Source organism: Aythya marila, assembly GCF_965140915.1.
Source record: "Aythya marila genome assembly, chromosome: 3".
Lineage (NCBI taxonomy): Eukaryota > Metazoa > Chordata > Aves > Anseriformes > Anatidae > Aythya > Aythya marila.
Window position 1 is genome coordinate 43,369,047 of NC_139044.1, and position 26,988 is coordinate 43,396,034.

General features: G+C 44.5%; 1 protein-coding gene across 1 annotated transcript in view; it reads left to right on the forward strand.

Moving 5' to 3' along the window:
* Positions 1-785: 785 nt before the first annotated feature.
* The window catches only part of TRIM67 (tripartite motif containing 67), a gene marked incomplete at both ends in the record, with an annotated part of 30,135 nt that continues 3,932 nt past the window's right edge, over positions 786-26,988 (forward strand). The window contains 8 exons of the mRNA XM_082757866.1: positions 786-1,700; positions 6,488-6,583; positions 10,452-10,574; positions 11,849-11,959; positions 14,014-14,173; positions 19,699-19,844; positions 22,784-22,922; positions 24,413-24,716. Coding sequence (XP_082613992.1) covers positions 786-1,700; positions 6,488-6,583; positions 10,452-10,574; positions 11,849-11,959; positions 14,014-14,173; positions 19,699-19,844; positions 22,784-22,922; positions 24,413-24,716 — 1,994 coding nt within the window. The remainder of the gene's footprint in view (positions 1,701-6,487; positions 6,584-10,451; positions 10,575-11,848; positions 11,960-14,013; positions 14,174-19,698; positions 19,845-22,783; positions 22,923-24,412; positions 24,717-26,988) is intronic.

Here is a 26,988-nt window from a genome sequence, read left to right on the forward strand (position 1 = left end):
TGCGAATCTGGAAAATCCTTTCCTACCCAGTGCCACAAAATGATCATCGTGTATTAAGAAACATTATGAGAGAGGCGATGTGTTTAATATGGACTTTTTTTTTTTTATTATTATTATTATTAGATACGAGTTAGTAGTGCAATTTTTAAAAGCTGCTCTGACCCAACCAGCTTGCATTTTAATAAAAAGGCACCTGCTTGGGGAGCTGAAGTCCATGGAGACGTGGCTTTCGGACAAGGCACACGAGCAAAAAAAACAACAGCAGCGCGTAAAATAACCTCCCTCTCCACTATGAAAACAAACCGAGTAAACCAGACGGGAGAGGGGGGGCTCCCAGCGCTGTTTCTCCTTCCGAGGGGGCTGCCTTCAGCCCCTGAGCTCCCGTTTGCCACCCACCCCCGGGGGCAGCGCCCGGCCGGGTGCTCAGAACGCCCCCGCGGCGCTGAGGACAGGCAGCCCCGACCCTCACAGCACCTCCACAGGCACCGAGGGAAGCCCCCTCCGCCCTGAGAGCCCCTTTCCAGGCTGTTTTCGCCCTCCCCAGCCGCGAGGAGCGCGGCCCCTCATTCGCTGCGAGGGGCTCCTCCCGCCTCCATAAAGCCGCCCCCATAAAGCCGCCCCCATAGAGCGCCACCGGGCCAGGCCGGGCGGCGTCCCCGGGCTGCCGGCCCCTCGGCCCGGCCCCGCCGAGCTGTCCGCGCCCGCCGGGTGCTGAAGGAGGAGGGCAGCGGGAGGAGTTTTGGGGGGGAGCCCCCCGATCCATCCCCGTGCACACGGCGGCGGCCATGGAAGAGGAGCTGAAGTGCCCGGTGTGCGGCTCGCTCTTCAGGGAGCCCATCATCCTGCCCTGCTCGCACAATGTCTGCCTGCCCTGCGCCCGCACCATCGCCGTGCAGACCCCGGAGAGCGAGCAGCACCTGCCGGCCCTGCTCCACCCGCGGGGCACCGCCGCTCCGGCGCCAACCCCAGCCCCAGCAACCCCGGGGCCGCCCGGGGGCTCCGCCGCCCCCTTGGACCCGGAGTGCTCGGCGGGCGGCGGCGGGGACCACGCGGACAAGCTGAGCCTGCACAGCGAGACCGACAGCGGCTACGGCTCCTACACGCCCAGCCTCAAGTCCCCCAACGGCGTGCGGGTGCTGCCGCTGGTGCCCGCACCCCCGGGGGGAGCAGCAGCAGCAGCAGCAGCAGCTCCGCGGGGCGCCGTCCCCAGCCCCGGCCCCGGCCCCGTGGGCTCGTCCCTCACCTGCCCGCAGTGCCACCGGAGCGCCTCGCTGGAGCAGCGCGGCCTCCGCGGCTTCCAGCGCAACCGGCTGCTGGAGGCCATCGTGCAGCGCTACCGCCAGGGCCGCACCGCCAAGTGCCAGCTGTGCGACCGCAGCCCGGCCGAGCCGGCGGCCGTGCTGTGCGAGCAGTGCGAGGTGCTGTACTGCGCCGCCTGCCAGCTCCGCTGCCACCCGGCCCGCGGGCCCTTCGCCAAGCACCGCCTGGCGCCGCCGCCCGGCCAGCCCGGACCCCCCGGCGGCGAAGGGAAAGGGGCGGGCGGCGGGCGCAAGCCGGCGACGTGCGGCGAGCATGAGCTGGAGCAGTACAGCATGTACTGCCTGAGCTGCCGCAGCCCCGTCTGCTACCAGTGCCTGGAGGACGGCCGGCACGGCAAGCACGACGTCAAGGCCCTGGGAGCCATGTGGAAGCAGCACAAGGTAAGCCCCGACGCCCCGCAGCCTTCACTCGAGTTGTACCGGCACCAGCAGGCTCCCTCCCACTGCCCCCATGCCTGATCCCAGTACCAGCCCTCAGGCTGATCCCCAGCAGGCACCTGGGGTTGCCAGCCCCGCCAGCTTGCTTGTCCATGCCATCGTCCTGTCCGCTCTTCCACTTCACCTCCTGGGGCTCAGCCTCTTCCCACCACCTCTTCCTTCCTGTCAATGCCACAAATTGGTCAAATGGCCCGCAGCCACACAAAGTTTTTAAATGTGAAGGTGTGGCAGGGAGGCTCGCAGGACACCATGTTGTCTCCCTGTCCTCAAGGAGGTCTTCTCCTCCCCTCAATACCCAGAGGGCAGAAGGAATGGCTGGGGGGCCTTCATGGCACAAAAGTGAGTGAGGAAATGTAGGGTGGGCTCAGGGGACAAGTACAACCTCCTGTGATTCCCATGATATTGTGTCTGATCCTTCCCTGCAGCCTTCCCTTCCCTTAGCCCTTCCTGGAGACCCCGGAGATCTCAGAGTCAGTGCTTTGCAGCACAGGTGGTGCAAGATAAGTCTCTGCAACCGTTTGAATAAAGAGCAAGACATGACCATAAAAGTTTATAAAGTGCACGAAGTTAGCTCGTTCTTATTAAAAATGATGGACCCTGGGAAAGTTAGTTAAATTCCCCTCTGTATGTTCATTTGTATTAAAACATCTGAGCTGAGAGCTGTCCTTTGGAGTGTCCAGCTATGTTGGGGGCAAAGCAGTCCTACAGGCCACGCGAAGGGTACTTGGCTAGCTCTGATGGCCTCAGGATCTCCTTCTCTGCTGCAGATAGCACTGAAAGGAGCCCAGAGAGATCCTTTCAGACACTGCCGGAAAGGACAGAATCAAGTCAGGTCTCCTCATCCTCCAGCCATGGAGTGGCTGAGCATGAGCTAGCATAATGAAAAACACTGGCTTTTGGTTTTAAGACCTCCAAAAGACGCCACTTGGTGTTGAAATCCATAGCTTGTCCATCTGAGGAAGACAAGCTCCTTCCAAATGCGTGTCCAATGCATACTCTTGGCCAAGGGCTCAGCCTCCTCCTCACTAATGTGACTGTTACTTGTGCAGGGGAGAAGTTCTCTCAACTCAGAAGGAGCAGATCACAGATCTGCAGCCATCACTAAGCTGCTAATGGCAGAGCAGTGACTGAGCTCACTGTTCACATGTGGTTAACGTTTTGTGTGTTGTGAGGGACCGGCTTGTGTTGTGTTACAATCTACTTTGAGTTAAAACTGGTTGGTGCCTTTTTGAACAGTGTGATAAACTCTGCTGTGATCAGAGTGCACCGTTGGTCATTTTCTGATGTCACCAGAATGAACAAGAGCAAGTTGGTTTCTATTTTTACTGCATTTTTTCAGTGAGTATGGTATCACTGAATGTGATTTCTCTTGATTTATAGATTCAATCTTAGCATGAAAAGGCTGGTGAAAGCCAAAAAAAAAAAAAAAAAGATGCAAAATTAACTAATTTGGGGACTCTGAAGTTGGTCTCCTGTGAATATTACTTTCCCCAGAACAATGTGCTTGGCTGAAAGTAAATACAGTGGAGCCATGCAGTCAGACAGCCTAAATCAGCAGCTCACATTCTCTTGAAAAATTGCTCTGGAGTTAGATACTTAGATACACATGGTAGTGCCATGTCCCCCTCCTCTTACAGGGCGTGGTTTCATCCCACAACAGCAAACTTCAGATGAGCAATTTCTCTACCGACCCTAGAGCTGTTTGTCCAGAGCCCCTGCCTGTCTTCACCTTCAGGACCGTTTCCACCCACTTCTGCATTAGCCTTCTGCTCAGGCTCTTCAACTTCTCCGTTGTCTGAACCTTATGTAGTGATTTGGTGGGAAATTACAGAGCGTGTGAACTCATCCACGCAGTGTTTCAGACTACACGGTGCGAATGGCATCTCCCCTCAGCCGTGCTACTGCCCTTATGGCTGTTCAAGACTGGTTGGCCCCTGTTAATGGTGCAGGTTTCCCCATTACCCTGCTGCACGTAACCTCTCCTTTAGAGGGATGAAAAAGGGTGGAAAACAAAAAGAGGGCCCTGATGGCATGGAGCAGGGTAAGTAAATCCACTGAGTTAGGTGGGCTGTGTTATGTTCACTCACATGACTTGTGCATCTGGACCAACAGCTTGAGGTGATGAAGTAAAAGTACAGCCAGAGAAGTTGGTTGAGGCATTCAAAACAAGAACAGAGGACCTACGAATATGAGGAATGGTGGTGGGCATGTTTCAGCTCTGCACTTCCTAAATGATTGTGGACACATAGAATTGGAGTCTGCACGCCTGCTTTTATTTGCTGGTGTGAAGACTTGTGCTCCCCAAAACACGAGGGCTCTTTCAGCATTCAGCGCCAGGGTAAGCTTATCTAATCAATAGCCAATCTGTTGCTAAAGAGAGAAAGAGGGAAAACAAGCTAAACGAACACGAGCTGTGCGCTTGAAAAAGGACATTGGCATTATCTGGTTCGTTTTCTACAATCAAAGGAAGCATCAGTCTTCCATGCCTATCTGGATTTAATTACTCACCCTCATTATCTCCCTGTTCCTGTGTTTGATAGAAGCAGAAACTTGGCATCCAGCATCCCCACTTTTGTGTTGCCAGAGCAGGTATGATAGTAAAGACAACCATCAGCAGAGTACCGTTTGTCAGGAGTTATTAATTATCATAGCCAATGGAGCTTGTAACATTTCAGCTTGGCTTCAAGTAAATATTCTGCAGCATGCAAGACTGCTCGGAGCGTACAGGGCATTTTATGGTTTGGTTGGTTTACTGAGGGCTTAGTCATGTAGCTCGGTTTGATTTTAATGGGAAGTGCAGGACCAGATGCCACTGCTTTGTAAGGTATCCTTTGCAATCGCTTTGAAAAACAAGGCTATTATCTCTAAGTGGGTTTCATAAATGGAGGTCTGGTCTTCTCTGTGGTTCCGTGCTGCAGCCGCATTAATGCAACTGCTGTTTTTAGTGAGCACGAAAATTCCCTTAAGAGCCATCTGATCAATGACTTTGTCAAGTGTCTGCTCCAGTCCCTCGCAGTGGTAGCGTGACTGGAGCCGGGCATGACTGTGTGAATTGCCGGCAGCGCCTGCGGTGGCCACAGTTCGTCTGCGTTGGCTTGGGTTTCTACCTGATGGCCACAAATAATTTTTGGCTCGTCTTATCTGGCAACATACACTTTGATTTGTAAGTGAGAGTTGATGTTGGAAAAGTTTTACTTTTGTCAGGACCAGTCCTTGGTTTTGCTATGACAGAAACACTGGGACAGTTGTGCTGGGCCGGTCCTTGGCAGAACTTCTGATGCTTGTGCCCCCTGTTTCTTTCTTGCTTCCTCCCCACTGCTTTGTCATACCCCAGTTCCACCTTGTCATGTGTCAGCTGGACAAACCAAAGGCCCAAATACCTTGTGGGTTGGGTGGGTAGAAAGTGCCATCAAAAAGGGTGGGCTTTAAGTCATGGCAGCCACAACCAGCACACAGAGGGCTGATCTGCAGTCCTGATCGGCAGGTCTAGCAGAAAACAGGGACCCTTGCAGAAAACAGGGGACTTCCAGGACTGCAACTAGGACTCCTGTTAGGGGCTCATAGCTTTTGTGCCTTCCTTCATAGAAGGTGCTGTATCAAGACACCCTCTAGTCCTAGCGCCAAAGAGACTGTAAACTTTTGGGGGTCTGACGTTATCAAGAATACTTAATTTTCCATTTCTCCATCAATTATTATTATCTGTTTGCTGAGGATATTACTTGGGCATTGGCAATCTGATGGTGGCCAAGTGCGACTAAGAAGCAAACCCAGAGGAGAAGGCCCAACTGGTAGGACTTGGCACAGGAGCCCAGAGCCCCATGCTCGGTGTATGCCCTTGTGAAGAAGGCCGAGTATGACAGCAAGAAGAAAATGTCTTCAGTGACACCCACAAGGGGACCCATCCCATCTCTCCATGCTACACTGGCAGAGACCTAATGCTGGATTTGGGCTGCTAGATGGAAGAGTGTGGTTTCTGTAGTCCCAGCCAGGCTCTAAGGAAGCTGCTCAAGGACTGTGCGCTCAGACCATGGGTTCCTCCAGACAGAGTTTCCTTCCAACCCAGAAAGTCCATCAAGAAATGTCTTGTTCAGTTTAGAGAGATCAGGTGCCAGCTGAGCAAAGGAAAAGTTGGGTCTTTGGTTTGTACTTATGCAGTGATCAGGTCCTCATATCTCACCTGTCAAAAGCTATCAGAAGAGGTTTTTTCAGCTTCTCCAGAAATGTTCACCCGTTTGTTGGATTGGAGCATGGAAAACTGAAGCCCCCAAAAGACATTACTATGAATTCTGAAAACACAGATTTGTCTTTGAAGTTGTAGGTTTGGTAGAATCTACTACATTTAAAAAGATTTCAGGCTTTGGAAAAAAAAACTGTTTTTGAAAGCACTTGGGGATTTTTTTGGCATGACAGATGCTGCTGTGTAAGACTATTATTTCGTTATATATGTGGGTAGTTGTCTTGTAAAAAGTATTTTGAGTTACAGAGTCACTGTAATAAAGTGTAATGTGCAGACACAATACTTGACTGCCCCCACATGCATATTTCTCCTTTATTAAAACTTACTACAATTAAAATCTTAACTGTTCTCTTCAAGCACAAACAGTCTGTGTGTAAGAATACATGTGACAGCAAGTAAACCTTTTAGCTCATTGTTAATTGTTAAAAGCAAGGATTAGTAAGAGATTTTGCATTTTATCTCTATTTTTTCCTTCTATTTTTTTTTCTTGCAGGCACAGCTCTCTCAGGCTTTAAATGGTGTTTCAGATAAAGCAAAAGAAGCTAAAGAATTTTTGGTTCAGCTGAAAAATTTATTGCAGCAGATACAGGTACGTAGAATATTAGCTGTTGTGATAATATGTAATCAATAGAACTGAGTGAATAATTTATCTGATGACTTTGTCTCCTTTGCTGTTCTCATATTTCCTGGAATCGTCTAACCTTTCTTGAATGTATTTGCTAGGCAAAATTACTCATCAAATAATGCCTGTAAGCCTCTTTTAGCTTCCGGATTGTTTGCTGCTTATTGCACGAAGCTGATATTCAATACTGGACGCTGGAGCTGTGTTGATTTGTATTTGATTGAATCCAGCCTCCTGCCTGATGATAATTCTTTGAATTTAGGATAAGTTCTCATTTTTACCCACTTACAATTTACTACTTGTTTTTCATCTAGCAATTTCTAAAAATGTACTAATTTCTGGATAAAATCCAGCCAACCTGCTTATTGGAGAATTTTTAGGAAGTCAAAAATAAGGAAAAAGAAACTAAATCAATTTGGTTGTCTATTGAAGGAGAAGATATTTCCATGCACATAATTGCCGAGCTTCAACAGTGAGAATAGGGCTCATGGTGAGTGCAATAATTGAGAGCACAAACCCCAAATGAAACAAGTTCTATTTTCAACCAGATTTAAACTCTGATCAGTGTTGGAGGTTAGGTGATCCTTAACTTCCTTCTCACCCTGCAGAGTGGGGCTGGGGATGTGCTGCTGTGCTTTGAGCTTCACTGATTCCAGGAGGGGACACTTGCTATCTGCAGCAGCAGCGCTCTGCTGCCGTGTGTTTTCTGTGTGATACGCATCATCTGCTCCACGATATGCCTGCTCATCTTTCATCAACAAGCAAGTCCTGTTTCTGTTACTAACAGAAAGCCAAAGCCCAAGTTCAAAAATCTGTATTCGGTTTAGAACGTAATCATTAAAGAAATGACACTTTATGCTGCAAATTATGGATTCGTACCACAAATGCTGCCAGAGCTCGTGGATTGCCACAGAGCAGCATAATTACCCACCCTCACAGCCTTCTGTGACAGGGTGGGAAGGAGAACAAGCGAAGACTAGGAAATTGGTTAAAGGAAAGAACATGTAGCTGAAAGAAACCAGCATGCAGCCACTGACTGGTACCTGTCACGTGTCATGTTTTGGATGCAGAGTGAGGTTTTTCTCAGCTGACCTTAGCTATTTAAAAGGTAAATAGCTCATCCAGCCTAGTCACTTGGGCTTCTGACATTTTCCAAGGAGAAGGAGAGGTACCTGTAGAGAGCCGTTCTTCCCATATGTACTGGCAGCTATTTTAGGCTGGGATAACTCATCCAAAACAATAGTCTGTCACCAGTCTTTTCTTGAGTCATCTACCTCCATTAAAAATGTATTTTTTCCCTCTTGAAACCCAAAGGTGGCCTATTACGACTATTTATGACTATGCTGTAAAATCCTTTAATGTGTTTCAATAAAATCACTGGCAAATTGCTCTGCTTAAGGGAGCTGCTAGAATTAGATCAAAAGACCAAGTAATTTCTTTGATGCTGCTCATTGCTTAAATGCTAGAGGAGGGCTTGAAAAAGGAAATAGTATCTACCAACCACCCTCTAAAATTCAGGTGTGTCTAGACACAAAGCTGGATGTGAACCTCACATGTTGAGCCAGTCTCCAGCATGAGTCTGAATGAGGACATCGAATTTTAGCAAACCAGAACATAAGGACTAATCAGCTGCATATATATTAGTAAGTGAAACAAGGCTAGGGTATAACTGAGTGCTAGATGATGATCACTCACACCATCTGACACAGCACGGTTTGTCCCATGACAAATTGCACTCTTCCCAGGTGAAGCCTGAGCAGCACTGACCGATGGCACATGCTGGGGATTGCTCCCAGTAGGCAGGTTTGGTGCAGCCATGCTGTTTTAGGGGAAGGGATTTCAATGTGTCATGAGCTGATCTGTGCCTTTTGGCCTTTGGACCGAAGAACAGTTCTTGGACTGATTTTTGAGGAGGTAGATAGATGTAATTTGCATGTAGGTACCCAGAACCATGTATCTCAGTGCAGGGTATTTCTAATAGCTGTCTTGTGGTTACCACACATGCATACAGACACTACTCGGCTAAAATGTATTTTTACACAAAGGAATGAGCCATATGTTCATTTTATTATCCTGTTTCAATGCATACTGGACCAGTTAGCCATCCACTCTTCATCTCTTCTCTGAGCGTGTCAGAGCTACCAGGAGCAGTGCTTTTGTCTTGCCTGGGGCAGTTTGCAAATTCATAATCTATTCTTTCTCCCGTTTTGCAGATCTGTTGGTTTCTCCTCGTCTTCATTCCCTTCCCCTTTCTGAGGTCACTTTTAAATCTTGTAGTCTTTTCTCTTTAGAAACTGCCTGTTCCTTCCTTATTGCCCCTGTTGCTTCCTTGCTCCTCCTTGTTGTGGTCATTATCCGATTTTCACATTTTCCCATCTGCTGTAACAATTTCCTCCTTTCTCACTCGGAAGAGGCATGTCGCCAAACACCCTGTTTGATGTGTGAACAGAAAATGAAGAGAAAAAACGATGCACCACAGCCATTTACAGAGTCAGGCTCTGTACACATAACAGTGTGTCAAGAGAAGCTTGACAGAAAGAAGCTTAAGAGTGAGTCAGGTGTGATAAAAGCCGAGGAGGGAGAGATACAAACAGGAGGAATCTAGAACAAACCTGTGAACAGTAACTGAGCTGTGTGGTGTCTCCCTGCTCCCCTCTCACTGCCAGTGGCTAGGACAATGAAGAGTGAGCCCGCTTCCCTTGGACAGAGGAAGGGATGAAGGTGTTGTACTGCAGGGAAAGGAATGCAGTGCTGAAAGATTTGGTCTCAAAAGAATGAAGACAAAAGAAATGAACAGAAAAGAAGAGAATAGCATAAACAAAAGAGCTGAGAGAAAATAAGGAGTTAGGGGTGTGTGATGTGTGATGGCTTTCCATAGAGATACTTGTCCTTAAGCACATGTTTAAAATCATCTCACTTTTTTTCTTTTTGTTGATTTGGGGAACTGGTTAAAAAGCTGACAGGACAGCTAAGCATCTCCTGGAAAGATGGAAAGAGGAGCTTGAAAGCTTTCTCCTTCTAGCCACACCAGCAGATGAAGCAAGGGAGAGCCTCCCTTCAATGAATGTTACAGCACCAACTCCACAACCAGAGGGAGCCATCCCCTGGAGGAGGGTCAGCACAAGACACTTCAGGACATTCACACAGATTTCTACAGCTGCAGTGGGAGTCTGTGGAAATGGGGTTTGTGCCCTGTTTTTTGTATAGGAGTTTATGCAAGGCTGAGCGATACCCAGGCATTGTTCAAGGCTCAGCAGGGGTAGACATTGTGCACCTCACGTGCTGGCCCCTGCCCAGCAGAGAGTTTTACCACAGCATCAATAAAAGACTGCCAAGCGCTTGCTATTTATGAAAAAGTACTAGAGGCAATACACAAAATCTCAGGAATAATATTCGTACTTGATTCATTTCTTGGTAATCAGCCTATGGACTGCATCCTGGTCCATAATTCTCTTCTAGTTGTCATAGTGTAGAGCTAGTGATTTCAAGGGAGCTACACTGCAATAATTATACAGTGGGACAGAACCCTCTTACATATATATATGCATTGTGCATGGCAGGTTTAGATTTTACATTATGTTATACTACATCTGCTGTCTGGAAAAGTGCCAGTAAATCAAGGTTTTCATATAAACTTACTCTGTGGCATAGCATCTCACTGTTTTGTTTTATAGCATGTGGATATTAATGGTACAGCAATAATGAAATCAGAAAGGCAATAGGCATGCTAAAACCTTGAAAAGAAATCTTCTCTGAATGGAAAATGGTAAGAATGAACAATTGTGTAAGCTATAAAATGTGTTCTTTGATTAATATGTTTCTCAACTTCTTCTAGGAGAACGGGTTGGATTATGAAGCCTGTCTCGTTGCTCAGTGCGATGCCTTGGTCGATGCGTTAACACGACAAAAGGCCAAACTGCTCACAAAAGTTACCAAGGAACGTGAGCACAAGCTAAAAGTGAGTGTAACTCTCATTAGCTGTGAATATTCAGCTGTTGATACCTTGTGTTAGTGAGCATTTTGTCAAGTTCTGAGCCCTTTAATGCTGAACAGCCCAATCCTGAAGTCCTTCAGCAGGTTCCATCTTAGCAGTTTAATGGAAATGTGCTTACACACTTAAAATTAGGCCTGTACTTCAGCAATTTCTTGAGTGAGGCCATCATTCTATGTATCTGATATTTTGGGGCTCACTTATACAGCTGCTTGTTAGTGTAACCTCTGTGTGATTTCGATTGTAGGTCCTTCCAAATGCAAGAAACCCCTTCTGCCCAAGTAAATCTTTGAGGATTTTGGTTTCTCTTGAAGTCTCTGAAATTCAGACAGGCCACCACCAGATATTCATGCGCTACTCAAAAGATATTAAAGAGATGCTGTAAAGGGAAGAAAAGAAAGCTATGGGTGGTTAAACAAAGCAGCAGTCAGAAAATAGGCAAATTTCTTGGAAAAGGGAACTACATAAATGATTTTGAGATATTACAGTGCTGGTAACATTAATGGCATCTAAGACAGAAGGAAAAATCAAAGTGAAAAATATAAAGTGGAAAACAATTAATAAAATCTACCTGAAGTAAGCATTCCAAAATTCCCGTGCTTAACAACAACCAACATCTAGGACGTGCTTTTAACAGCATAGTTGATCCTGCTTTTCATTCCCCTTAGCCTGAGGTAACTGTGGAGTTCTGTGACCGAACACAGTGCTATTAGGCCTAATTTACAGCAGAACCTAGTACAAAATCTGGAAGAAATGAGAGGCATTCTTAATCCTAGCAATGCATCTTCAAGCAGAACAGGATCAATGGGGAATTGTGAAGATAATGGCAGAGTATAATCTGCAAGAAGCTATCCCTGCAGTTATCCTCTGTAATATTTGCTTTTTAAGTCAAAGGTTTTTTGAAAGCTCAATTTTTAGTGAAAGCACGATTGTAAATGTGAATACTGCAAATGCAAAAACATGTTCTGTGCTCTCTCTGCCCCAAGCAAACCTGAGGTTTGAGCAATTAATCTGCTCTGAAAATTGAGATTCCCTGTGCACAACATTTTGCCAAACTAATTATCGGTATTTACAATACAGAGCAAGTGAGTGTAGCTGATGGAGATGTGGCAATGGCCATATGGCAGCTAAATTAAGCATAGCTTTAACACACTCATCCGTTTGTTGCCTCTTCTGAAATAATTTTATACATTTCACTGCGAGCTGAGGCAATTATCAGGACTGTACTGATTGTTTTCCAGGTTGTTTGGGACCAGATAAATCACTGTACGCTGAAGCTACGTCAGTCAACAGGGCTTATGGAGTACTGCCTAGAAGTTATCAAAGAAAATGATCCCTCTGGGTTTTTACAGGTATTTTTCTTTCCAGTGTTCTGAGGAAAAAAATAAAAAATTGATATGTAATCTAAAAATGGACTGCTTTGCTAATTAGCACCTTTCACTTCCAAGGCAGGTTCATTTTAACTCCTGTTGGTAATGTCTAAAAGGCCAGTTGCAAATATTGTTTCTTAGGTGCAATCTTTTATTTTTCTATACAATTTTAATATCACTAAATCTGATGGTTTTATTCCATCTTCTCTACATCAGACAACTCATTAGAGGTGTGTGCTAAGGTTTGAAGAGTTTTTAAATGTATAGAAGGCCCCTTAGAATCTGCCTCAGTAACTGTTGAGTGAGATTTTATGGCTAGATCTCATGTAAGCCTACAACATGAAGGATTGATTGGCAGGTGTCTCTTCTTTAACATTTGACTTCCTCTGGCTCAGTTCCAGGAGCTGTGCAGCCTAGGTCCCAGGGAGGAAGCAGGAGTCTTTCATGGTTACCATTGCCAAGATGAGGGAGGAGATTCGACAAATCATGAAAGGGTCAATTGATGAGAAAAAACATAAGTTTTACTATCCAATTAATTACTTGGCCTAATTAATCACATTAACTATTTTCCTTAATTCTTATTTTAACGTATTAGCTTTATTGCCTTATAAATTGCCTAAGAAGAAAGGCACATCAGACAGAATGATTTGTATGTGGCTGTCAGCTGAACAGGGCATGCTGCACACATGAATGCATGAATGTCAGAGGGCTGTCACAGTATCCCTAAGAACGGGATGAAAATTAGCCAACATAAACCTATTAGCACTCCAGATTGATTGTTACTGTCACGTCTGGTCTCAAACAAGAGTTAGGAATGTGTGGTGTATGTTAATCTCAAAGACTACACAGCATTTTAGCAAGCTGTCAGTTGGATACTACAGAACGAATGCAACCTTTAGGTCTTACACACATGCTTAGATATATGCTTTCTTTTTGCTTCAGCTTATTTTTCCTATAACCTTTGTGACTTCGTTCTTTGCGCTCGCCTTTTACGTAAAAAAAGTACTTTTGTTTTTACATTTTCCTGGTTTATTTAACAATGATTTCCAGGTTACCAGCAAACACTGAAGCACTGCATTACTTAGAGCCAACTACTCCTGCAGCCAGGATATTGAAACGCAGCCAAGGGATCCAGCACCCCTGTAAGTGACTCCAAGGTTGTAGGAAGGCTGTAAGATGCTTCTCCACTTAAGGCACAGACTGGTTAGGAGCTGTTGGTGCAGGAGTCCAGACAGAAGTGTCTTACAGTGACAGTAGTGAGGAAGAATATCTGAACTCCTGCAGTACAGGAAAAATATCTCTGACCTAGACAGAAGAAAATTCTGCTCTCTGTGATTTGCAGGAATGTCACTGGGAAGGATTCCAGGTATCCAACTGGTGTTGCTGAACTCAAGGACAGTTGAGTTCATTGATTTCCTCAGAGCCAAGATTTCACTTACAGAGGAGGCCATTGGGATCATCTTAGTGTGACTTCTGGCCTAATTGTCTGTGGGCTGAGCTAGAGCAAAGATTTAAAAACAAAATTGTTTTGATGTATTGATAGCAAGTCCATCATATTCTAAGGAAATCTGGCTGACAACTTACTTCCCTCACTGAGAAATACACACCTTCTTTTCCTTTTGATTTTTTATTCCTTTCAGCTGAATTATTTGTGCTAAATGGATAGACTCTCTTACATGTAAGCCTCTGTTTGTGCAACTGCTGTTTAAACAGGAGAGCAAAACGATACTGTACACAGCAGAGAACAGAGTTCACAAGTGCATGAGGCATTCAGAGACATGATACATAACAATCTTAATAGTCTTTACTTATGCAGTTTTTACTTCCCTATTCTAAGATTGTTTTTGAAAGGAGGAGACCAAAGGATACCACATAAATGGAACTCACCCCAGAATTACTGGATCCCATCTCAACTCTCATGCTGTCATATTCCTGGTTTCCTTGTGCTGTATTTCTCAGCCATACTGTCACTTCTAATGTCTTCCAATGTGCTGCTTCATCTGCAGTTTCATCATAAGCTTGATGCTGTCTTTCAGATTTCAGATGCTTTAATCAAACGTGTTCAGGTATCCCAGGAACAATGGGTCAAAGGAGCCTTGGAGCCAAAAGTGTCTGCTGAGTTTGACCTGACATTGGATAGTGAACCTTTACTGGAGGCGATTCACCATTTGGATTTTATTCAGATGAAATGTAGGGGTGAGCTTTTGTGATTTTGTTTTTCTGTTTTTCATGCACGTGTTGAAATTGCACTGGGAAGCGGGGGGACGCAGAGGGAGGAAAGAGAAATGAGTTGAAATTGCTGGATATTTTTAAAAACCTTTCAAACAAATTAAGATCGCTGGGTGTTTCCGAGAAGGGTGTGCTCACCTTACATGCAGTGACCCTGACAGGCTCAGACAGTGATAGCATGTGCCGTTGCATATTTGAAAAGATGAATTCTTCAAAGTAGGACTGTCTGTTAGCTTTGGTGATTCAAAAGACATCAGCTGCATGAAACTTCATGCCATTTTATAGCACTCATAGATTTAACAGAGTTAATCAAAATACTAGTTACCTCTATCTTGTCGGGAACAGCTGAAGTAGTAAATAAATACTCCCCCCCACACACATATGCTTCATTGGGAGAGAACCCCTTTGGCTTATATCCGGAATGTGCTGCTAACAGTGCTCAGGTTTTAAAATAAAATAAAACTGGGAGGTGGAGAATTACAGGCAGAAAGTAGTTCAGTGCCTGTACTGTTCCTTGATTCCAGTTGTCAGAACGATCCTGAGGGGCACAAATAAATGGAAGAGGAGGTTAAGGAAATTATTTAAAAGCAGAAGCTGATGAACAGTAGATGCCATTGGCAAAAATATACTAACAAACATGTGCTTGTAATGCACGTGGTGTATGCAGAGCACACAACTGCATCAGGATTAAGTGGAGAGATATATAGGCTGACTAGATGTTAAACTCATGGTGGTCTCTGGGAATCAGGTCACTTTCTCCACTCAGTGGTGAATCAAGCCTTAGTTAAACAAGTGGCCAACGGGGTAGAGGCTGGCAGAAGTTCATGAATAAGTTAAGAATAATCATGTAGTGGTGTTGGATGTGATTATTTTTTTTAACTCCAAATAAGCATAAAGATTTCAGTTCAGTTTATCTGTTCTCCCTGAACCTGATTCTGAACCTAAGAGATCCAAGATGGAGTGGATCATTTGGCAGATAAATCTGTGGAGAAAGAATGGGTAAACGGTTAAAGGCCAAAGTCTGCTCACCAGGAATGGCTTACATCTTGACAGGAACAGGCTGTGTTAAAGAAGTTACTGAAAAAACATCTGCAAACTGCTCCTGAAATGCTTAGAGCTGTAAAGCAGTCAAGAGAGAAAGAGTATTGCTGATAAAGCTTCTCCAAATATTCTCGCATTTATCTGTTTAAATCAGTTTATATTTAATGCTGGCCATATTTATTATTAAATATATTTAGTACTAATCTTCCACCAGTCTCCATCCCTAACATTTAAAGAATTTAGCTAAACTATCCACTTAGATTGCTCATTAGCCACAGGTCACTTGAGGTGAGAGCAGCTTAGGTATTTGGCTTGTGGATGTTCATCTGGCTTTAAGTGTGAGGACTTAGAGACTAATTGAGCCAGATTCACTGGAGCTTTATGAGAGATAGTACTGTCAGTTGACAAACCCATTTAAAGTACTATCACTGTTAAGCTCTGGCACTGAGCTAGACGTAGCCTGAGATGCAGGGGACAGGGCAGGACTGCTTCTGCTTAAGCCTGTGGAGAGCTTAAAGACCAGCTTGGGCACTGCTCCCCAGCAGCACTGTGATAGTTAGTCCTTGGGAAGAACTTTTCCTTGGGCTGTCTTGGCTTTGACCAAGCTGCAAATCTCGTTGGGTTGGTCAGTACAGGTGGCTGGTGCATGTTGAGACCTGGCCTGGCTGTAGAAATGGTGCAAACAGGGGTGGAAATGCCATTTATCCTGGTCCCCGTTACTGCAGATGCATAAGGGACTGCGTTATTCCCCCTGGCACTGATGTATGCCCAAGCAACGTGTGCCACCAACTGGTCCTGAGCCAACATTTGTAGGTACTGAGCATAGTTAAGTATATGCAGTATATTTTTCAGTTTATGACTGACTACAAATCTGTTTGTATTTGAGCTGCTCTCTATCTGACACATTGACATTTTTGTTTCTGAAATTTGCCTCTATGGACGTCATTGTGGACATAGTTACCTCTAAGGACATCAGCCAGCTTTGCATCATCTTCTCATGCGTAGTGGTCTTGCATCTCAAGATACAGATACTACAGAGTAAACAACCCAGCCTTTCAGTAGTGAACACCCAGACCCACGAGGATTATCACTTTGCAGACTGAGAGGGAGCTGTTGTTGGTTCTGTTTCGCTATTTGTAGCAAAATTACCCTCAGGACTTGTATACTTCTGAGTCGCCAATTCCACACACAAAAAAATCTGTGTCTCTTCACATCTGCTCTTCTTTCTTGAATCTCACCTGCCCCAGCACACCGAGTCATCGATCTTTGCCAAATGTTTGGTGTTGAGGGGAGTGTTACTGACTCACCATATGGATCAATCTGACAAGAGTAGATACACTAAAGACATCAGAGACTGTCTGTAAAGGGATTTTGGGGGGAGCCTCCGAGAACAGGGCCAATGTAGCTTTTCCAGCTGCGTGCTGTTTCTTTGCAAATGCATTGCGATGTAAGGTCTGTAATATTGTTATCGATGCTTAATGCATGACTGAATTTCTAATTTTTTTTTCAAACTCTGGCCTCATTCAACCTCAGTGAGCTTGCATGGGTCATTTAGAGTGAAAGCTTGCTTGTAAGTAAACATTGATTCACTGTGTTAGACAAAGAAGAATGAAAATGAGAACAAATCACATTAGATTTGCTCTGATGACTTGTTCATGTACCTTACTGGTGGATTCTGTGTAAGCCTATATCTAAGGCCAATCTCAGTGAATAAAGATCAGGGAGTGTTGTTTTCTTTCCTTTTTACGGAAAGAAAAAAGCAATTCAGTACCAAATTAAATGTGCAGGGAGCAGAAATGTGATAGAAGCAGAAGCGATGCTTAAGCAGTCGTATTGACTGAAGTGTCTCACTGACTGTTCTTTGGTAAGGGTCCTGCAGTCCCCTGTCTAGCTGACCTGCTGAGATACATGCACAGCTCTAGTATTTGCTGGTGTGCTGGGGTTTCCTAAATCTCCTTCCTCTGTCTGTGTTTTCTTCTTTTTATTGCTTTTTCTGAGTGCCTTGGCATGAAATTCCTGTCTTCTTCAATGACTAGCTCATTGTGTACAATGCATTTTCTCAGTTCAAGCTATGGACACAGGCAAATAATGTGTTTGAGGTTTGCTTAGTGCAAACAGCTGGAATTGCCATGCAGTCTTGGTTTGTTGTAAAATGTAGACCAGGTTCAAAACAGGAAAGAATGTAGCTACCTGCCAATTTTCTGTACCACCTCTGAACAGTCATTTATATCCACATGATGACAAATAACAAGGAAAATCTTAGAACAGCCTTACTCTACCCTAAGAGAAGATCAACTGTGAGATGCATTGACTAATGTGTTTCTGAAACTGCTGAGTTGACGTTAGGCATCAGTATCACATTTCTTAGCTAAGCATGACCTGCGTGTAGCACTTCTACAATAGCAGGACATTATTCAAGCTCATTAATAGGTCTTGCTGTGCCAGTGCAGTATCACTTCTCCCTTTATATTTTCATTCCTTTCCTTCAAAAACTCTCTAGAGGACTTTTAAGTTGAACCAGAAGTGGGACAGCACTGTTATTTAACATCTGAAACTTCTTTTTTTTTTTTTTTTTCCTGACAGCCTATATTTGTCTTTTCCTAGCGCTGTCCCATGGCTCTTCACTATGAAGTGCATCCCCGTGTCCCACTTATTCAACTCCCTCTGTACTTTCCTATGACTTTTACAGCAAGAGTTCACCCTTTTTCCTCCCAAAGGGAGTCCGAGGTCAAGATAAATCTCCGACCATCTGTGTCCAGCTGCTCCAGGAGGGCGAGTGCAGCAGGCGTAATCCAGCAAAGCTGGACACCTGCCTGGGGTGAGCTTCTTATCCTGTCCTGGGCCATTGTGCAGCACAGGGATTTGGGCAGTTTATTGAGGAGTGTGGGAGTGCTGCCTGGTTTGCACTTAGTAAGCTTTCTGAATGAGGTTTTCATGTAGTTTTGCCAGAGGGAGTCTCAGAGGTAGGGGGGACCCAGCAAACGCTTCCTGAGAGAGTTAGCAGGGTAGCCAGAGTGGCAGGAGTGGGAGTGGTGGCTGATGCAGCCCTGTCTTCTCCCAGGTTCATCAATCACTGAAAATACACATGCTAACAAACACAAACAAAACCCTAAACTAAAACTGGTTTGTTTAAAATTCGCTTTACCTCTGAATTCCTTGCTGTCAGTTTTTTGGCTCCTGTAATGCCATATTTCTGTTACTTTTCCAGACACGGTGCCTTCTAGAGAAAAGTCTGAACTTTTTGTGTGGAAAAAAACAAGTAGGTCTTTATATATGATACCCTCTGAATCATCCTTAAATATCGAGGAAAAGCAGCAAAAGTTTCTATTGTGTTTTGTTTTCAGAAAATCCTTCAAGAGCTAGTTTATTGAGCTCCTTTGTTACAGGCCACACTCATTCTGCTGGGGTAGGGTGTTGACTTTTGTCCCTTCCAACGTGGGGGTGAAGCCTTTGCCTCCTGACACAGTAGGGAGCATTTTCCCCCTGTTTTCCCACAGACAGTTTGCTGCACGAAACATGAGCAGTCCTTTTTATGCTGAGAGGTTAAATAGGACGAAAGGAACAGCTCAAGGGCTTAGCTCTCTCACAGGCAGGAGGAGGAAAATAAACTAGAGGCTCAAAGTGGAGTACATAAAAGAAGAGCAAATTGACATTGTTAAGAGCTCAGTCAATGAATGCTCAGAGCACTCAGCTCCCTGCAAGACGCCGTGGAGCTCTGCAGAAATGATCCTAACGCTGAAATTAAGCCTTGGGCAGAAGACGAGGCAGGGCCTGTGCGTCACGTATATCCCACTTATCCTGTGTAATTTCAGTCGTGCACAAGACACATGCCAGATCTCTCCAGGAGACTGAAATTTCACTTAATAATTTCCAGCAAAGGACGAACAGTGAGAGTTCAGGTGTGCATGGTAGAGAAGGTGTGGTGGAGGCCTCTTCCCAGAGGCAGGGCTGAATGTTGTACTCTGTTTACTTTTATTTTTAAGATGCTGCTCTGGTCAACAGCGTCTTGGTGTGTTTTTTTCCTGGGCAAGTCAGTAAAAAAGCGTGTCTGCAGATAACTTCATGGCTCTAATTTCCAAAAGGACAGAGCCACAAGCAGTCTCCTGTGACGCAGAAGCTCCTTTGGCTACCTGAGCTGAGGGATTTAGATAAACGTTGCAATTGGAACAGTTTCCAAATACGTTTTAATTTACATATTTCTGCCAAATGGTTTGCCTAGCCAAGTAAAAACATTTCATTATATCATTTTTACCGGCTTTTGTTTTGAGGGCCATCTTCGGGGGTTGGACTGGATGATCTTTAAAGGTCCCTTCCAACCCACACCCTTCTGATCCCCCCCTACCATTCACTCCCCAGGAGGGGAGGGAAGCAAGTGGTTGTGGTCCTGCTCCCAGCACAGACTGAGGGGGTAGGGCAGAGCTGCACTAATCTGTACTCAGTTCCTGTTACAGTGCCACCCGTCCCATTACTGCAGCTGGAGAAGTGTTGCACCAGAAACAACAGTGTGACATTGGCCTGGAGGATGCCACCTTTGAGCCACAACCCAGTGGAGGGTTATATCTTGGAACTTGATGATGGAGATGGTGGCCAATTCCGAGTGAGAATTTCATTCAGCATTTATTTGTGTTTCTTTGTATATAAGTTTCCTCAGGATATGAATTTGTGTCTGTCTGAGGGTGGGGAGAGGGAGTAGGGAAGGTTTGGTTTGTCAAAGCATCCCTGGCTTTCATTGCATGGATGTAGAAAGCTCTGGATGTGGTTTCTACTCCTTAGAAGGAGCCCCAGCTTGGGTAGGAATTTGATTGAAGCTCTTCCTGGGCAGCTGTCAAAGAGGCCTTGCTGAGGTGAAAGGTGGAATTTCAAGTCACTAGTGTATCTACTGTGTGTCCTCCCTGGAGAACACCCCCACAGAAAATCCCACGCCAGCCTACAGGGGCTGGAAGTGCTTCATGCCACGGAGCAAGGATTTCTTTGAAGCTCCTACTCTTGTCTGTCCATATTGTTTCCCCTTCCAATAGATGAAATTCTTGGTCCAGAAATGCATTTTTTTTCCCCCTAGTGTTCAGATTTAAAATAGGATCCTGCATGAAAATACAGGATTTCTAATATTTTTCTCTGAGAGTGGATGATATGAGGCTAGGGGAAGTGTTCCTCAGTCACGCTGCAGTGGCCTCAGTAAGTACGGGAGGACATCCTGAGTGCCATCCTCCCAGACCTCCAGGGTGATTCCACAACTGCTCACTCATGCCTGTAGATGCAGGATACTCTTGTCCCCTCCCTCCACATCTGAATAAATGAACCGCAGAAGTAATTCAACCATCTTTCTGCCAGCCATGTCATGCTGGAAGCAGTGGTCTGCCTACCACGGACAGGATTGCTGCTACTGTTCGTACTTCTGTGACTTCAGGACCAGGCTAGGCTGATGCGTTCCCCAGGGCGTAGTGCCTTGAAATCATTACTACAGAGCACATCTGCTGTCTTCACAAGTGGGAAATTGTGCCTAAAACATACAATGAGATTTATCTGGGAGCTGTAAACTGGCTTCCCACCAGAAACCTGAAGGTTAGTAAAGCTAGTTAAATAGCCTGGAGCTGGCACACCTAAGGAACTGCCTCCCTGTACCAAACCACTACACCACAGCCAGCAAAGGCACCTGGTTTGGATGCCCCTCATTAGAAAAAACAGCAATGTTGGCAGGGTGTTTTGGAGAGGGCACTGTGTTTCTAGAACTTCTCCTCAATTCCTTGGTCCAAGTATCATTTGTGAAAAGGTACCTTCGAGAATGACTGGCCAGAAGCTGCTGGCAGAGTTAATGTTAGTAGGTGAGAGCGGTATCTATCTGTGTGCAGTGGATGAGGTGCGACACATTCCAGTGTCTTGGATAAACCATTTCAAGTGTTATTTACAACTAAAGAAATAGTTGTGAATAGACAAGATTTCAGGGTGTGCATATCCAAGGTGTGAATGAGCCTTGGTCCATTTGCGTGTGGCGTTTTATAACTGGCAAAGGCTTTAGGACTGCCAGTGCTGCCATGTCAGGATTTTGGATTGAAAGGATACAATACAATCTCAATCCCTAAAGCTCAAAGGTCACGGTTTTTAAGTGAAACACTTTGTTTGCTGGGGTAGGAACATCCTGTTTTACCCACGGAAAGATAAAATGCAGGCTTCTCAGAAATCCCATTTCAATAAGAGTTTGCTGACCATTTTCCTGAAGGATTACATATCTGAGAGCAGTGATACTGACTGCGCTTCATCAGTTCTTGATGAGTAGATTTTTAAGAATGTTTCTTTTTTTCCTTTGTAGTGGAGAGCATCAGTCTGAATAAACACAAGCAGTGGTTATGGTGAAACAACTGTAAAAATAGATGGATTGGAAAATGTGAGAGTTGTCCTACAAATACAATGTTTTGCACAGGCAGCATATTTTATAATACAGAGATGAAAAACAGTTCTGTTGAAACTCTTTCTCTCCATGAAAGTTCAGAGGCTAGCTCAGGACTCAAGAGATTTTGTTATTGTGGCAGCCACCACGGTAAGCAAGGTGGACAAACACAAACCCTGCCATGTACTTAAGTAATCCCTTTCTTATTCATCACATACTCCATTCACTTCAGGTTCCTATCAAAGAGCTTTAATCATCAGGACTGCTTCTAGGCGTATACTTAAGTGTCTTAAGTATGTGTCTGGGGGCTGAGTGCTCTGCTTACTCACAGCCTTAAGCTGTTTACAGCCTTTGCTACCACAGATCTGTGGATTTCACAAAATAAGAGAAATCAGAGGAGAGAAAGCTTGGGAACTGTGGCTTTCAGCCTGCTGCCGAACAGGATTATTTCCTTTTCTATCATTTCCTATTGCTGTATTCAGTTTGCCAATAAACATGAGGTTTCTAGGCTTCTTTCAGTTCATCACAAACTATCATCTGACTGATCCTGTTATTTTGCCTAGCTTTTCCTCCTCGTGAAATATTTTGCCTTATGCAAGTGCTTGCTCTTTAATAAATCTTTGCAGACTTTTATTATGTCTCTGCTGTCTAGTTGCTGTTTCATCAGGTGATGCATGTGATCCTAATCTTCAGGAGACTGGATTCTTCTGTCTCTGTCTTAGCGGGTTTCAAAATTATGTATTAATGCAGGCATGAGACAACCTTTCCAACAGAATTAAACTGTGCTTACTTGTTTTTTATTCCTCCTTTCCCCCTTTTTATGGTCCTATATAAAGGTAATGGTGGTTGAGATTCTAGGACTACTGCCCAAAATAGTGTTTTTGAATAGCTGTTTAGGAAAAGAGGATAAAAAGTAAAATCTGTGTTCCCTTTTTACCTTCACCTTAGTGTCTCCAGTGCTGACCTTACTTGGTGTCTTCACTTCTGTAGCTATCCATGTTGTAACAGCCTAAACTCTGCATTCACTAAAGCCACAAGAATTTGTTTACTTGTGATTTCTGTTTAGAAGTCTTAACGTGATCATGAGACACTGAAACAGTTAAACTGTGTCCCTCTTTCTCTTTTTTTTTGTTTGTTTTTGGTGTGTTTAGGAAGTATATGTTGGCAAGGAGACTCTCTGCACTATTGATGGCCTTCATTTCAACAGCACCTATAATGCAAGAGTCAAAGCTTTTAATTCATCAGGTGTTGGTCCTTACAGCAAGACAGTTATCTTACAGACGTCTGATGGTGAGTTTGTTTTTCGCCAGTTTCTAGAGTAAAAGCTGCAGCCCTCAGTGTTAGGACACTTGCATCCCGTTATATCCACTGATACATGTGGCACTTGCTGGCACGGAGATTTTGGATCATCTCAGTGGGGAGGCCAGGGACTGAGCTGCCCTCCAGACGTGCACCTCCAGGTCAGGGCTGAAGAAAGCAAATCAGTAATGCAGGGCTGTGCCACTGCTGTCCCTGCTGTCCCCTCTGCATGTGAACTAAACATGCACAGCGTTTCCAACAAGCTGCATGCACCTTTCTGTGTGCATGCTTTTCCAGTGCTGTTTGAAGCTAACCCACATAACCCACATGCAGGTGACCGATGCTGCTGAGTGTACGTGCAGAAGACAGTGCCAAAAACCACACGCAGCTGTCGGTGTATTCTGATGGCTGCTGCAGTGCACTTGGGTGGAAAACAGCCTGCTATCTCGGGGGGGGGAACAACCCAGTCCTAACTTCACTAATGATAAAATTCAAGTAGGCCATTTCTTTATGCTTTTGGGGGATTTTCCATTGTCAGTAACACTTCAGGTTTCAAATCTGCGGTTTTGTTTGGTTATGGAAGTTGGATGTCCAATTAGGGTCTTTATTTGTTGTAGCATACAGAGGCAGTTATGCAACACACTGGATATTTTGTATGCCATGCTGTCTCCACTTTTACATTTATCTTTGGAATCTGTGTTTTTTCTCACTACTGCTTCAATTTCAGAGCAACGTTTGATAAGACAGAGATGGGAATTTGTGCTTGTTCTTCTGTAATTACACTTGACATCCACAGAGGCATTACAAGAAGTTCATCTTCAGTAATGATATTGTAATGAATTGAGAAGTATGTGCTGTCCTCACTTCAACTTTTATGCTGTGTTGCCAAAATAGGCCAGTGTAAATTATTAATACTTTAAGAGCTTTTTCTCTATTTTTTTCTTCCCTTCTTTGATAAACTGGTGAAATCAGCCCTTACCAGCATGGACACAGAGGAACTCTGTTTTTATTAGAGACAATCCTGAACCAATTCACACTTGTGAGCATTTTCTGCATTACGAAGAAGACTTCGTTTCCTCTATGATTTTCTAGTTACTGTATGAGAACAGCAGATCACTGCCCTTAGAAGCCTCCATTCAGAGACGCAGATGATATAAGGCACACGAGTAATTTACACTTCCATAGCACCTTTCAGCTGCCTGAACTGAAAAATGCCTTTCAGGTCTTCCTGGGTTATGCAGATTGCATGAAGCACTCTTTTCTTTCTCACTCAGTCACCAGCAGTCACCCTGAGCTGGGTCTCAGTGCAAAGCAGTCCTGTGTAACCTCTAGGATAATGAGGAAAGATCGTCCTTGTTACTTGAGAGTGCGGCGGGGTCTTTAGGAAGGCTGATCCTCGTTCTCCTAGTGGAAGTAGAGCATCCGATCGGTGTGTACAGCCAATTCTGTCACAAACCTGCATCTCCTTTTCCCCTGCACAGTGGCGTGGTTCACCTTCGACCCCTCCTCAGCTCACAGGGACATCGTGCTGTCAAATGACAACCAGACCGCCACCTGCAGCAGCTACGATGACCGGGTTGTTCTGGGCACAGCCGCCTTCTCCAAGGGTGTGCATTACTGGGAACTGCACGTGGACCGCTATGACAACCATCCCGATCCAGCCTTTGGCATCGCCAGGATTAACGTGGTCAAGGACATGATGCTGGGCAAGGACGACAAGGCTTGGGCCATGTACGTTGACAACAACCGCAGCTGGTTCATGCACTGCAACTCCCACACGAACCGGTAAGCACCATCTGCACAATTTTCTCCTTATCGGTTGTTTTTTTTTTCTCCTTGTCATCAGAGGATGAGATCTCAACAAGCTGCAGGCCACCTCCCTGCCAAATAGTTATTTTATTCCTGACAGAAGTCTGCCTCACCTGTTCTTAAAAGTCACCGGTGACAGAGATGGCATCTCATGCCCAGGCAATCTGTTGGTGTATGTTATCCTTTCCATTAGCAGCTTTTTCCTGAGATCTAGCCTAAATCTCCCCTGCTGCGATTAAACCCATGATTTCATGTCCTACCCACAATGTCAGTAGATAGGAGTGCCACACACTCTAAATGCCTTGTATATTTGGAAAATAGCGTATTTGTATACCTACTCTACCATGATGGGAGACTGATGTACAAAGTCTGGCTGAGGATATACAGCAGGTGTGTGTCAGAGTGGGAATCAATTTTGATTTAGTTTCCTACTGCCTGTCTCAGCAGGTTTTCCATACTTCCTAGGTCAGATGTTGTTTCAGTTATATCAAATGATTAAAAGAAAGGTTTGCAGTCATTTTTAAAACACTAAAAATGCTTGTATTATCTCCTTAGAGGGAAGTTTCTGCCAACTTTCATGGCATCCTAAGCTGATAATAATGTCTCCTGTTGAGTAGTCATTCAAACTCTAAAACATACTTGTATTTTGAGTACATATACTGCAATTGATGGTAATTTTTGTTTGAAGCAGTTTGATTTTTGAGTTCATTATATACAGGGGGAAGAACCTTGTAGCTGGACCCAAAGCTATCTAAAGTAAATATGAATATTTTCATCGGCTCCAAAGGCCAATGAAAGGTCTTTTTAGGACATGACTTAGGTCATGTCATAAGTAAATGCAGCATAAAATAACATCAGAATAATAAATATATCAAAAGGTTCTCTGTCCCTTTAATATCTTGATTTGATTTAGGCTGGAAGTAATGTTAAGCTGGGTAAATTTTAATGCTCTGTGAAACAGCTTATGTTTTCTGGAAAAAACTGGCAAACGTTCTGTGTGCTGCTGTCCCAGAAACCTATTTTATGGATTTGGTCCTAGGCATGCTTCTTCCCGCAAGCAACACAAGAGCAAAGCAAAAGCTTTCCTTCTGGGAAGCAAAAGCAATGGAAACACTTTGGATTTCCAATCATCCTGCTTAAACAGGAGAACAAAGTACTTTGTGTTGATGAGAGCTTCCCTCTTTTTACTAGGTAAAACACAGAGGTTTGGCAGGCACATCCAAGGAATGGGCAGTCCAGTAGAATATTCTTTTGAGTGAAATACACTGACGAAGGGCATGTAGTCTCACGAAATCACATGCGCTTCAATGAAATTAGGTCTAGGCATTATATTTTTAACCGTGACAGTCAAGTAGGTCAGGTTTTTAACTCATTAGCTGTGGTAGTCTTGTGGAAACAATTGTTGCTGCCTTGTCATTTTTCCCCACTGGAGACAAGTGCATGATAGCACAATGTCAGTCCAAAGAAAATTTATTGCCAGCTTTTAGCCTCTCAGATGTTATTATGTTGGAGGAGATATCCTAGTAATCATTTCATCCATCCAAATCTTCACGAGACTAAATTAGGACTATAAATAAATGACTAGCTTCAAGGATAAGCTGGGGTGGAGCTTGAAAGACCGAGGCATGGGACCTGACAAGTTTAGAGCACTTTCCTGTTCTTTTTGCTCACAGCAAGCACACCAGGATCTGTCTGCATCCTTAAAAACAGCCAGGCTGGGCTCGACCTCTGTCATGCTAGAGGAAAGGGCACAAACAGATGAACCTAATGCTATAAAAAATAGAGACCTTTGAGAACAGGTTATGCAGACACCAGTTTGATACTTCAGGGCAGGGATATACCTCTGTAAGGTACCTTTCAGCCTTGTTGTTCCTGGAAATAATCAGTTCACAGCAGAGATGTTGTGTGCCCATTGCTTAGAGGCATCGCCACTCACTGCAATGAAAGAGATGGAAATCACACTGAAATATTTTATGCTGAAAAACAGGGGGACGTCAAAAATCTGGACAGTTAATCTTTAAGCCCCCTGCTTAAGGAGAGTCTCTGCACTAACTTCAAAGGTCTCAAGAACAGGTTCTCATCACACAGAAATACTACAATTGATTGAAGAATACTGGCCTTGACAATGGACATGGCAAAGTTGTGAAGTTACTCTAAAGTTAATGAAAAAACACTGTTAATGTGGAGTTAATTCTTCAGTGTATTAAACAGTGTTCATAAGTTAAGATTTATTTTTCAATAACAACGA